This window comes from Mixophyes fleayi, chromosome 1 (genome assembly GCF_038048845.1).
Source record: "Mixophyes fleayi isolate aMixFle1 chromosome 1, aMixFle1.hap1, whole genome shotgun sequence".
Classification (NCBI taxonomy): domain Eukaryota; kingdom Metazoa; phylum Chordata; class Amphibia; order Anura; family Limnodynastidae; genus Mixophyes; species Mixophyes fleayi.
The window spans coordinates 231,362,840-231,375,190 of NC_134402.1; the positions used below are offsets into that span (position 1 = coordinate 231,362,840).

At 40.8% G+C, this 12,351-nt stretch overlaps 1 protein-coding gene across 2 annotated transcripts in view; it reads left to right on the forward strand.

The window, feature by feature from the left end:
* CPAMD8 (C3 and PZP like alpha-2-macroglobulin domain containing 8) overlaps positions 1 to 12,351 on the forward strand; it is a 135,466-nt gene that overhangs the window by 73,881 nt on the left and 49,234 nt on the right. For both annotated transcript variants that reach the window (XM_075207118.1, XM_075207108.1), the window contains exons 22-25: positions 1,593 to 1,735; positions 2,197 to 2,248; positions 10,202 to 10,500; positions 10,795 to 11,020. In XM_075207118.1, coding sequence (XP_075063219.1) covers positions 1,593 to 1,735; positions 2,197 to 2,248; positions 10,202 to 10,500; positions 10,795 to 11,020 — 720 coding nt within the window. The remainder of the gene's footprint in view (positions 1 to 1,592; positions 1,736 to 2,196; positions 2,249 to 10,201; positions 10,501 to 10,794; positions 11,021 to 12,351) is intronic.

A 12,351-nucleotide genomic window follows, 5' to 3' on the forward strand; every position in this document is an offset into this window, starting at 1 on the left:
TTCAAAGAGATACACATATTAAGCGGTGGTAATAATTTTTAAGATCACCACTATTTCGACATGGAGAAGGCCTACAAAGAAAATCTGAAAATTATGAAAAACCGATTGGAAACTTACCATCAACCCGACGCTGGAGATCTCAGATGGGAGCACCATTCTGATAGCAAGTGATTCCGATTGGAGAAGTGTTCGGCACAGCAGGCCGAGGTCATTGCGACCTCTGTCAATAAAAATTTAAAGCGGTAATGTGGAAACCCCTAAGGTTAAGTGTTTAAACACTTAACCCAACATTGCCGCTTTAAATTTCTATTGACAGATTTCGCGATGACGTCAGCCGGCAGTGACAAACACTTCTCCAATCGGAAGCACTTGCTGTCAGCATCATGGTCCCATCGGAGATCTTCAGCGTCAGGTTGAAGGTAAGTTTGTTTCTTTTTCAATCGGTTTTTCAAAATTTCGGATTTTCTTGGTAGGCCTTCTCCATGTCGGTGTAGTGGACAACGGTAAAGCATACCCAACCCATATTAAGACTTTCGTAAATATGATGCAATTTTTCTTCAGTTTATACTTGGCCAACATTTTAAGATACAAATTGACATACATAACCTCTTAGCTAAATCACCTAAAACACAAAAACAAACCATAGCATACAGACTGCATTCTCTTAATTATCTATAAGAATTATTTAGACAGACCCCCCCTCTCCTAGCACAGTGCTGAGAGAGGGGGTAGCATAAATCGCAGTGTGTCCCCTAAGTTAGACTGCCTCTTACTAGGTGCAGCCAGTGGGTTATTTTAATTAAAAAACAAAAACTGGATTGGTGGAGGGTGTTGTCCTACTGGACACCTGCCAATCCAGTGCTGGTCATTGAGGAGAGCTGTTTTTCCTCTCATATACTTCCTCCTAGGTGGTCTCTCACTCTTTTGTGTGGAGACACCAGAAAAGGCAGCCATTTTACAGCTCCAGTTTCTCCTATTTTCTGTCTTGTGTCCTGTAAAGTAATGTGTGGTGGATGATATTTTCCCAGGGTATTGTCCTTTGGACTGTGGTGGTTACTAGGTTCACTTTCTGTACTTGATTTGTGTGCTGCTTGTCTTATATAATGTGTTTTTCACTGTTTATTATGACTGTTTTATCTGTGGGTTTTATCTATTAACATGTCAGAAAGGTGAGAATCCATGTGGATTAAGGCTGGGGTAACTTCTATGATGAAGTTCACCTGTACCTCCTGTAATGTTAAGTTACAGTCCGGACAGTCAGCATGTCAGTCCAAAGATTGCATGTCATATGCACCAGCAGGTTTGATTCTGACTCTGTGGAACCCACCTGGGCTCGGTCTCTTTCCAATACGGTTGCTGAACTCTCCCAATTGGTGCTGTCTCAATGGGTGGTCCTTTTTTAAATCCCCCATCCTCTGTTGCAAGTGAGGTGGATTCTGTTCCTGGTTCACTAAGTCAAGGTCAGACTGGACCTGTGGCGGTGGATTCTAAGGAACCAGCCTGGGTATGTGGGCTTGTGTCCTCAGTACAGGGTTTGGTTTCGGTCTCCTACATACACTATTGTATTTGATTTATGGGTGTTTATTCCCCAGCTAGAGGTCTGGCACATGGAGGGATGAACTGCCTTGGAGAGGGGAGCAGCAGTTTGAAGAACAGCAAGTATACAGAAGATGTGTATGGGGAGAGGAAGTCACCAGTTGGGATTGATTTTGTCCGTAGAAGTGTGATGGTCGAGGTGAGCAAAATTCTGCAAAAATAGTCATTACTAATGAAAACACTATGCTAGGAACGCATGCAAATGACCACACAGGTACATGTGCAACTTGCCCATGTGCAGTTTTTAATTTTTGTTACCCTAGACCTTTATTCTCTGCCAACCCACCTCTTCCCCTCTATGGTCTAAGCTCATATAGCATCCTTTCTTTAAAATTATACTACATGGATATGATTCAGAAAAAATGCTGATATTAATAATAAGGAAATTGTAAATGTTTGTGTACAGAATTAATACATTAATATAATGACAAGCCAAGTGTCCATAGTGCCACCCCTCATAAACGAGGGAATGAACAGCAGACATTGCAATATTTCTTTCTTAAACATTTTAATTTTAAATTAAACTTCAATGATGTTTTAAGCATAACTTCATTTTTTTTTTGCACATTTATGAAGAAATTTTTCTCTGTTCTATTTCAGCCAGAGGGTTTACCCCGAGAATACACATACAGTGTCTTCTTATGCCCAAATGGTAAGTCAAACATATAAAATGGCTACAACATATGGTCCTGAACGGCCACTAAGCATAAAATACATGTTGATTATATCTGTATACACATAATGTAACATTAAATATTATATTTAAAAGTTTCCATACAATCAAATAACTTATAATGTCTGTGTAACACCCCCTTCTGTATTATGCATTGTGAGGGTGTATATATATTGAACAATGCAGATGCTTCTCACCTCAGTACTTGATTTTCAGTGCCTCCATCCGAATCGCTGCTTTCTCTTCTGGGGGGTGTTCAAAAGATACACCAGGGGGAGATTCGGGAAACCCCCTGCCCAGTATTAACACTCTGTGACAAACTGTGTGCTGCAAAAGCCATCTAGGCACATTTATTGAAATGGAAACCCTAAATGCAGCTTTGTAATTTTATAGAAAAATATACTTTGGTATAATTTGAAATAATAGTGCAAACAATACAATACAGTAATAAGACAGTGTGGATGAAAGTGCAGCACCACTTCTTACTATGAACACCAAGTTAACACAGTAACTCACAATAAATCAATAACATTAACAGCATACAATATGAACATTAACTGTCACAGCCTTATACAAAAATATAACAGATACCTTACTTGCTCCTGATACTGGGAATATCTTGCAGGGTGAATGTATATATATTTTCCTTATAGCTCTACAAAGTACTGCCAAACACACACACACACACACACACACATCAGCAGTATTCAAACATGCCACACAAATGGAACAGTGCACTGCAAGTTGGGGCCCTTCTGTGTGGATGCAGCATGGCATGGAAACATCATGTGTCCAGTTTGCAGATTTTAAAGGTCTTTAAATCACTTGCAGTGAGGTACAGCAGTCACAGTATGCAAACCCTCCTGTAGCAACAACTGTAAAATCATTTCCTATTTGTATTCTGGGACTTGTAGTTCCACAAATGCTGATTAGACAAACACTTGGTGCACATTTACCTGCCCACCCATCTCTCCCTAACTCTTCAGCCCTTGTGGCCAGATATAGTCCAAACCCCACTTGAATAATAACAGATAGGTAAAAATAACCAGTTACTTATCTGCACCAGTGTGTGTCACAGGTCTGAACTTTGATTCCAAAATGGCTGACTTGTAAGATGTCCTTCTTCAGAGGTGCATGCAAACCTCCTCCTACAGCTTCACACTGTGACTTCCAGCAGGTTCTGTTCAGGCACTGAGCTCTGATATCTCTGCAGACTGTCTGCTCTCTCTCCTCAGACCACCAATTCAGTGCCCCTCTGCCTAGGGTCACCTATCTGGACTGGTCACACAGCTCAGTCTCTCCCAGGATGCTCCTCTCTCTCCCTCTCTCTCCGCCCCCTGGTTTCTCAGTCTTCTTAGGCTCAGCCCCCTCTCCACAATAGCATTGTGGGAAATGTAGTTTTTCTTCCTGGACTGATAAATAGCTATAGCCATCTCTTTTTTTACTGATGCAATTGTGATTATTAGCCCCTGGGTGCTCAAGTCCAACTGCAGCATCCCCAGGGGTTACATCTGTCAATGTATTCATGCTGGGAAATGGACAAAGGGAATAGGTCAAGTTTAGACCCAGACAGGTCACTGGATATGATATTCTAATAACCAAAAGGAATGGGAAACAAAAGCCAATATGTAACCAGTAATAAACACTATATGGACAAAAGTATTTGGCCACACCTGTTAATTATTGAACTGAGGTGTTTCAATCAATTTGTGATACAAAATGGGTCATTCTAAAGAGCTCAGGGACTTCAAGCGTAGTACTGTGATAGGATGCAATAAGATGATTTGTTAAATTTCATCCCTGCTGGATATTCCACGGTCAACTGTAAGTGATATTATTAGAAAGTGGAAGCGTTTAGGAACAACAGCAACTCGGTCATGAAGTGGAAGACCACGTAAAATCACAGAGTGTTTTCAATGACTGCTAAGGTGCATGGTGCGTATAAATCCCCTGCTGATTTCATAGCTGAAGAGTTTTGAACTTCCATTGGAATTAATGTAAGCACACAAACTGTGCGGTGTGAGCTTAATGGAATGGGTTTTCATGGCCGAGCAGCTGCATACAAGCCTCACATCACCAAGACCAACGCCAAGTGTCGGATGGAGTGGTGTAAAGCACACCGACACTGTGGAGCAGTGGAAATGTGTTCTGTGGGGTGATGAATCATTCTTTTCTGTTTGATAGTCAGATGGGCGAGTCTGGGTTTGGTGGATACCAGGAGAACGTTTCCTGTCTGACTGCATTATGCCAACTGTGAAATTTGTTGTAAAAGGGTTAATGGTATGGGGGCTGTTTTTCAGGGTTTGGGCTAGGCCCCTTATCTCAAGTGAAGGACAATTTTAATGCTTCAGCATACCAAGTCATTTTGGACAGTGCTATGCTTCCAACTTTGTGGCAACAGTTTGGGGAAGGCCCTTTTCCCATGACTGTGGACTACAAAGACATGGTTTGATGACTTTGGTGTGGATGAACCTGAATGGCCCGCACAGAGCCCTGACCTCAACCCCGTCGAACACCTTTGGGATGAACTGGAATGGAGATTGCGAGTCAGACCGAAGGTCCAACATCGGTGCCTGACCTCATAAATGCACTACAGAATGAATGGGCACAAATTCCCACATAAACACTCCAACATCTTGTGGAAAGCTTTCCAAGAAGAGTGGAAGCTGTTATCGCTGCAAAAGGGGGACCAACTCCATATTAAAGTATATGTATTTGAATATAATGTCATTACAGGCCCTGTTGGTATAATGGTCAAGTGTCCAAATACTTTGTCCATATAGTGTATATCACAATTTCTGTTTTGGGCTAAATGGAAAAACAGAGCAAATTGGGATAAATGATTATTAAAAAAATATATAAAAAAATAAACCTTTGTGGGTGCCTGGGTGAGGGAGGAGGTGACTGCCAGTAGTAAGTAGAGCTACGACTGTCTAGTTTTTGTTTATCTATCAGTTTGTCAGAAACATTTTTGCAGCTCTTTTGTGAAACAGGAGGAAATAAATAGTGGAATACATCATCATCATCATCATTTATTTATATAGCGCCAACATATTCCGTAGCGCTTTACAATTGGGGACAAACATAGTAAATTAATAAACAAACTGGGTAAAACAGACAAAGAGGTGAGAAGGCCCTGCTCGCAAGCTTAAAATCTATTGGACAATGGGAGTTTGACACATGAGGTTAAGTCTACATTTGCAGTCGGCCCAGCCAGACTGCAAGGGTATAAGTGACTCATAAGCTAAATGATCCTGTCACACAACAATGTTGGTCAAGGGGTAGTTGTATAACAGGTGGTAATAGGGTAATGTAGTGAGGTTAAGAGGGTGGTTGAGGAATATTATAAGTCTGAAGAGGTGGGTTTTCAGAGAAGGCTTGAAAGCTTGTAGACTAGAGGAGAGTCTTATTGTGCGATGGAGAGAATTCCATAGAGTGGGTGCAGCCCGGAAAAAGTCCTGTAATCGGGAATGGGAGGATGTAATGAGTGTGGATGAGAGACGCAGATCTTGTGCAGAACGGAGTTGCCGAGTTAGGAGATATTTTGAGACAAGAGAGGAGATATATGTTGGTGCAGCTTTGTTGATGGCCTTGTAGGTTAGTAAGAGTATTTTATATTGGATTCGGTAGAAAACAGGCAACCAGTGTAGAGACATACAGAGTGATTCAACAGAGGAATAACGATTTGCGAGGAAAATCAATCTTGCCGCAGCATGCAAAATAGATTGTAGGGGTTTGAGTCTGTTTTTGGGAAGGCCAGTAAGGAGGGAATTGCAATAGTCAATGCGGGAGATGATAAGTGCATGAATTAAGGTTTTTACAGTGTATCGTGTGAGATATGTGCGAATTCTGTAAATGTTTTTTAGATGTATGTAACATGATTTAGATATAGAGTCAATGTGGGGAACAAAGGATAGGTGTGAGTCAAGGATTACACCTAGGCAGCGAGCTTGTGGGGTGGGATTTATGGTCATGTTATCAACAGAACTAGAAATGTCAGGTATGCTCTTTTTAGTGGGTGGGAATATTATTAACTCTGTTTTAGAAAGATTAAGTTTGAGTGGGCGAGAGGACATCCAAGATGAAATCGCAGAAAGACAGTCAGTTACACGGGACAACACAGATGTCGAGAGATCAGGAGAGGATAGATAAATTTGGGTTTCATCCGCATAGAGATGATACTAAAATCCAAAGGAACTTATTAGATTTCTAAGAGAAGCGGTATAGATAGAGAACAGCAGAGGACCTAGCACTGAGCCTTGCAATACTCCAGCTGATAAAGGAAGCGGAGCAGAGGTAGACCCCAGAGAATTTAACAGTGAAAGAGCGATTAGAAAGGCAGGATGAGAACTAGGATAGAACAGTGTCTTGAAGCCCTAGTGATTGCAGCGTTTGTATGAGAAGAGAGTGGTCAACGGTGTCAAATGCAGCCGAGAGATCCAGGAGAATTAGGAGGGAGTAATGGCGTTTAGTTTTAGCAGTGATCAGATCATTGACAACCTTAGTCAACGCAGTCTCTGTGGAGTGTTGAGAACGAAAGCCAGACTGAAGAGGATCCAACAACTTGTTTTGCGGAAAGGGAGCTTGTGAGGAGAGTGTAGGCAAGTCTCTCTAGACGCTTGCAGGGGCACGGCAACTGAGAGATGGGACTGTAATTTGAGAGAGAGTTTGGATCGGAATTTTGTTTTTTTAGAATAGGAGTAATCACTGCATGCTTGTATAGTGACGGAAAGATGCCAGTAGAGAGCAAGAGATTACAGATTTTAGTTAGAGGTGAGATGAGCACAGGAGACAGGGATCTACCAATTTGCGAGGGAATAGGATCAAGAGGACAGTTGGTAGAGTAGGAGGATAAGAAGAGAGTAGAGATTTCCTCTTCATTTCTGGGGTCAAATGAAGAGAGGGTGTCAGAGGTTGGTGGGAAGGAACTGAGCCAATTGCTTGTCGAGGAAGAGGATACCAATTCTAGTCTGATCTTATCAATCTTGTCCTTGAAATAGGAAGCAAGATCCTGGGCACTGATAGTAGATGGAGGGTTTGGGGTGAGAGGATTGAGAAGAGATTTAAATGTCTTAAAAAGGCATTTGGGTTAGAAGCCTGAGCATAGATAAGAGATTGGAAGTATGTTTGTTTTGCAGTGTCCAGAGCATTTCGATAGGAGCGGTAGATAGAAGTATATGTGAAGTCATTAGAGATGCGAGTTTTACGCCAGTGACATTCTGCTTTACGGGAAAGTTTTTGAAGATTTCATGTTGCTTTAGTGTGCCACGGCTGACATCGAAGTCGATGTGTAGTATGTAGTGTCGCTGGAGCCACTTGATCAATGGCTGTAGCTAAGGTTTGGTGAAAATGAGGTACTGCCATCTCAGGGAGGAGAATGTAGAGATAGGAGAGAGAAGGTGTTGGAGAGAGATGGAAAATTGTTGATTATTAATAGAATTAAGATTTCTGCGTGTATGAGGAGGCTTGGTAGAGTTAGACAGTAGACAGGTTAGAGGAGTGGGGGTGAGCGTGTAGCTGATAAGGTGATGATCCAAGAGGGGGAAGGGTGTGTTAAGAAAGTTAGAAAGTGAGCATAGTCTAGAAAAAACAAGATCAAGGCAATGGCCATCCTGATGAGTAGATGATTCAATCCACTGCGAGAGGTCAAATGAAGAGGTTAGAGAGAGTAGTTTGGAAGCAGCTTTTGAAGGTGGGTTATCAATGGGAATGTTGAAATCACCCAGGATGAGGGTGAGGATGTCTGAAGATAAGAAGTGAGGGAGCCATGCAGAGAAATCCTCAATAAATTGTTGGTGTGCTCCAGGGGTACGATAGATAACCGCAACACGTAGAGAGAATGGATTAAAAATGTGAATAGCATGTACTTCAAAAGATGTGAACGTGAGTGATGGGACATTTGGTAGAACTGTGAACGTGCACTGTGAGGAGAGAAGTAGTCCAACCCTACCTCCTTGTCTGCCTTCAGATCTGGAGGTGTAGGTGAGTTGGAGGCCACCATGTGAAAGGGCTGCAGGTGAGGCAGTGTCTAATTGCATGAGCCATGTTTCAGTTATTGCCAGAAGGTTGAGTTTTTTTGAGAGGAAGAGATCATGAATGGAGGTAAGTTTGTTACAAACAGAGCGTGCATTCCAAAGGGCACATTTAAAGGAATTTGGAAGAGAGGGGAGGCAGGTAATGTGTTTGAGGTTTGCTATAGAGCGGTAGTGTTCTGAAGTATGTGTGTGTGAGGAGTGTGGGGGACCAGGATTAGGTGATATATCACTGGCTAATAGAAGCAAAGAGAGAGAGAAAGATAGGTAAGGGGATTGTAAGATGTGTGACCTTTTATTTTCTGGCGACAGGTGGAGGCTTTACTTGTTAGAGATAATAAATAGGACAACAGTTCATGGGTGTTAACTAGAGGTGAGTGGAGTAATGAAGGTGCAATGTGGACAAATGTTTCTGTTGGTGGAGGGGTGAAAGATGACACAGTCTTAAAAATAATGCCATGAAAGGAGACCAAGAAGAGCAATTTGTTAAACATTGTGATGAGAGTAAAGCAAAAAGCAAGGGGTTTTTAAAGAATTACCTCTTTGCAGTGTTCTGTATTGCAGAAATAGACTTTGCAGATATAGCTTATTCCTGGGAGTAATCCAATGTTTGTGCAACTGTGTATTTTCGTCCACTTTGTGAGAAAATCCCACTCAGTGTAGAAATCACACACGGCTACCCCACATACGTCTCCCCATAGACTGAAGCTAAGATATAGTCAGGCTAATTTAGGAATACACTACAGATGTGCTAATTGGTCAGCTAATCAATGGAAAAGAAAACATTTGTGGAATAGGATAGAGGAGGCCAGATACCTATCATAAATTAGGCAGCAATAACAGACTGGGCCAACCTAAGTTTAAACAGATAACAATTTCCTATAACATACTTTTAAACACAGATTGCAGGGATGAATTACACAGAATAGCAGTAGTATGGATGGACATACTTTTAAACACAGTTGCAGGGATGAATTACACAGAATAGCAGTAGTATGGATGGACATACCTGGAGATTAAAAGAGAAGAGAAGGATGAGGGTTAGTTGCTGTGTTGTCTGTGCATTTTCGTCCACTTTGTGAGAAAATCCCACTTAGTGTAGAAATCACACACGTCTCACCCCATAGACTGAAGTTAAGATGTAGTCAGGCTAATTTAGGAACACACTACAGCTGTGCTAATTGGTCAGCTAATCAAAGGAAAAGAAAACATTTGATGAATACACCTCATGTTGTGTGCAAAATCATATGCATTTATTAAAAAAACACAAAGCCTAAAGTTTATGAACTCAATTGGCTGCTGCATTTCATCACTCAAAGCAGGTAGCACTGTATTTGGCTCCATTGACTGCTATTCAAGAATGAAGGCCTGCAGGCTGTATGCCAGCCCCATGCTACTGTGGCTATCTACCAGTTGAAAGTGAACCAGAGGCATGAATATGGGCTCAAAATATTTTGTATATCCAAATTTCATCCATGGCCCTTTTTATACCAGTCTAAAATGGACTTTATATAAGCCTTAACAATAAGGCTCTGCTGCATGATTTATATACAAAATGATATCCATTGAAATGTTGTCTCTGCATGAATCTCTCCAGTAGGTTTTAGCTGCAACCATTCCAAACACAACTTTAGAAAACCATCAAAAAAATCTGGGGTCAAATACTCAGTATTGTAACTAACATAACAGGTTCTTAATTTACTTTACCCTCATATTAAAGCAACTCAAAGCAATACTCCTGCCATTTACCCACATATCACTACCATGTAATGCTTATGAACAGTAATCTGTCCTCTCACGTCTAGCTCACAATTTTCATAATGCTTGGAACTGCCTATTACTCATCATCCTTCAATATGTAATGTCTTTGTGAATTTATGCAGTGTCTTTTTTGGCCTAGAGAAAATTCAGATTTCTACTCCCAACAAGTTTGAGTATCAGTACGTACAGAAGCCACAGCGGATGACTCACTTTGACTTGACTGTGAAAGCACACAATGACGCCCATGTGGCGCTGTCTTCAGGACCCCATGACATGGCTGAAATGATAGAAATTGTTATTGGTGGTCAGCAGAATTCTAGAACATGGATAACGACCAGCAAGATGGGAGAGCCCATCTCTAGTGCAAACACTGCTGCAGTCTTGTCCTGGGATGAATTTCGGGCATTCTGGATTAGTTGGAAAAATGGCCTCATCCAGGTAGCTATATCTAGTATTTCCAAATTCAAACCTCAGAGAACTTGGCTATAAGGATATTTACTTTTAATGCTTTGTGTTAAGTGCATTCTTGTGACCAGATTATGGAGGAGTTGTTCATATAAGTGAAATCAGCTGTTTGTGTTTTGTTTATCTTTATTTTTGCCTGTGTTATAAATTCAACAATATATTTTATTCGTTTATCTAACAAAATTAAACTACATGTTGAACTGGTAGACAAATTGTAAGGGTGAAGACCACCCACCTCCCTTTCTTCTCTGTCTCCACCTTCCCCAGGTAGGACACGGCACCAAAGGCTCCAATGACTCTATTATCGTGGAGTGGGCAGCGGCTAAGCAGCCAGACGTGAAGTTCATCGGCTTTTCGACTGGCTGGGGTTCCATGGGGGAGTTTAAAATCTGGAGGAAGGAAGAGACAGATGAGAACCACAATGAGGCTTTCACCCTCGGGGTGCCACACAATGTCATCCCAGGGTCCGAGAGAGCCACGGCTTCTATTATAGGTCAATATTCCTATTTTAATTGACTGCATTTATGCCAGAATAGTAATATTTTTGATAATTCTGGGGTAATTCTCTGTTTCAAGTTGCATTCATTTTTTGTTTTGCTCAAAAGTGAGGTCTATGTGTCTTGCTGATAAACTTAAACACAAGCTTGGGTAAATGTTAGTGTAACCAGACATAGAAGAGTTGCAGCTTAGATGGGTAAGTTTCAACAGAGTTAGCATTTGAAATGGTTGGAGGGGGTTAAAAAGCAAGAGGGTTGAAAAGTGAGAATTAGGTTTGGGGTGAAGGGAGAATAGAAACATGTTGATGAAATGGTTAATGGATTGTTAAGAAAGAAGGCAGGCAGGCTGTTTAGTTTGGCTCCAGATATCAATAATAGAATGAAATGTAGTAATATACATGTTTGACAAAAGATGAAGGGGATTATTTGCAAGGTGGTGAATGGCAGATTGTCAGGTGATTTTGATATGTGTAATGTGACAAAGAATGTTGGAGAAGACAACTGAAAGGGCTCATTGCTATTTCAAGAGAGAACATGTTGGCTGCATGTTATTTTGAAGAAAGAAGAATATTGAAGGATTCTCTGCTGGCCATGCAAAAGTTATTTTAAGTATAAATATAATGTAAAATCAGTAGGTGCTTAGTCTTTATGGTGGCACGGATAGACTTTTACTCTAGTTGGGTGTTAGCAGCTCTTTGTGCTCTTCTATTTTGTGTAACAGGATACAGCAATGTATAAGAGATACCTGTTGCAAGAAACAGATCAAGGGCCATTAAGCTCAAATGTGCCATGGTAAATTGTCCTCAAATTAGTATAACATTTTAATATAATATAGTGTAACTGTCTAGTCTATATTTGTAAATACTGGGCTTGATTTATTGAGGAAAGTAAAGCACAAAAAGGAGTAACTTTGCACTTGTGCAAAACCATGTTACATTGGAGGAGGAGGTAAATTTAAAATGTGATGTCAGATTTATAGTTGGGGTAAGGCATGTCCTAGATCAACTTTACATTTCAGTGTACAAATAAGATATCAAGTATTTGTGTGCTACATGAAAAAACAGCCAGTGTTTAACTTATGTACAAAATAATAAAGTAATTTACACTCCTTGCATTGTAACATGGTTTTGTCCAGGAGAAAGCTTGCTCCTTTTTTTATTTTATTTTTGCCTTACTTCCCTTAATGAATAGGCCCATTATGTGCAGATATCCTAAAATGTAAAAAAGAGATTAAAAACTGAGTACAGGTGGATCACCAAACACTTGTGATGCTCTTCTCTACTCTGTGTTTACCAAAAGTTGAATGCATCTTAAATCCTAATCACAA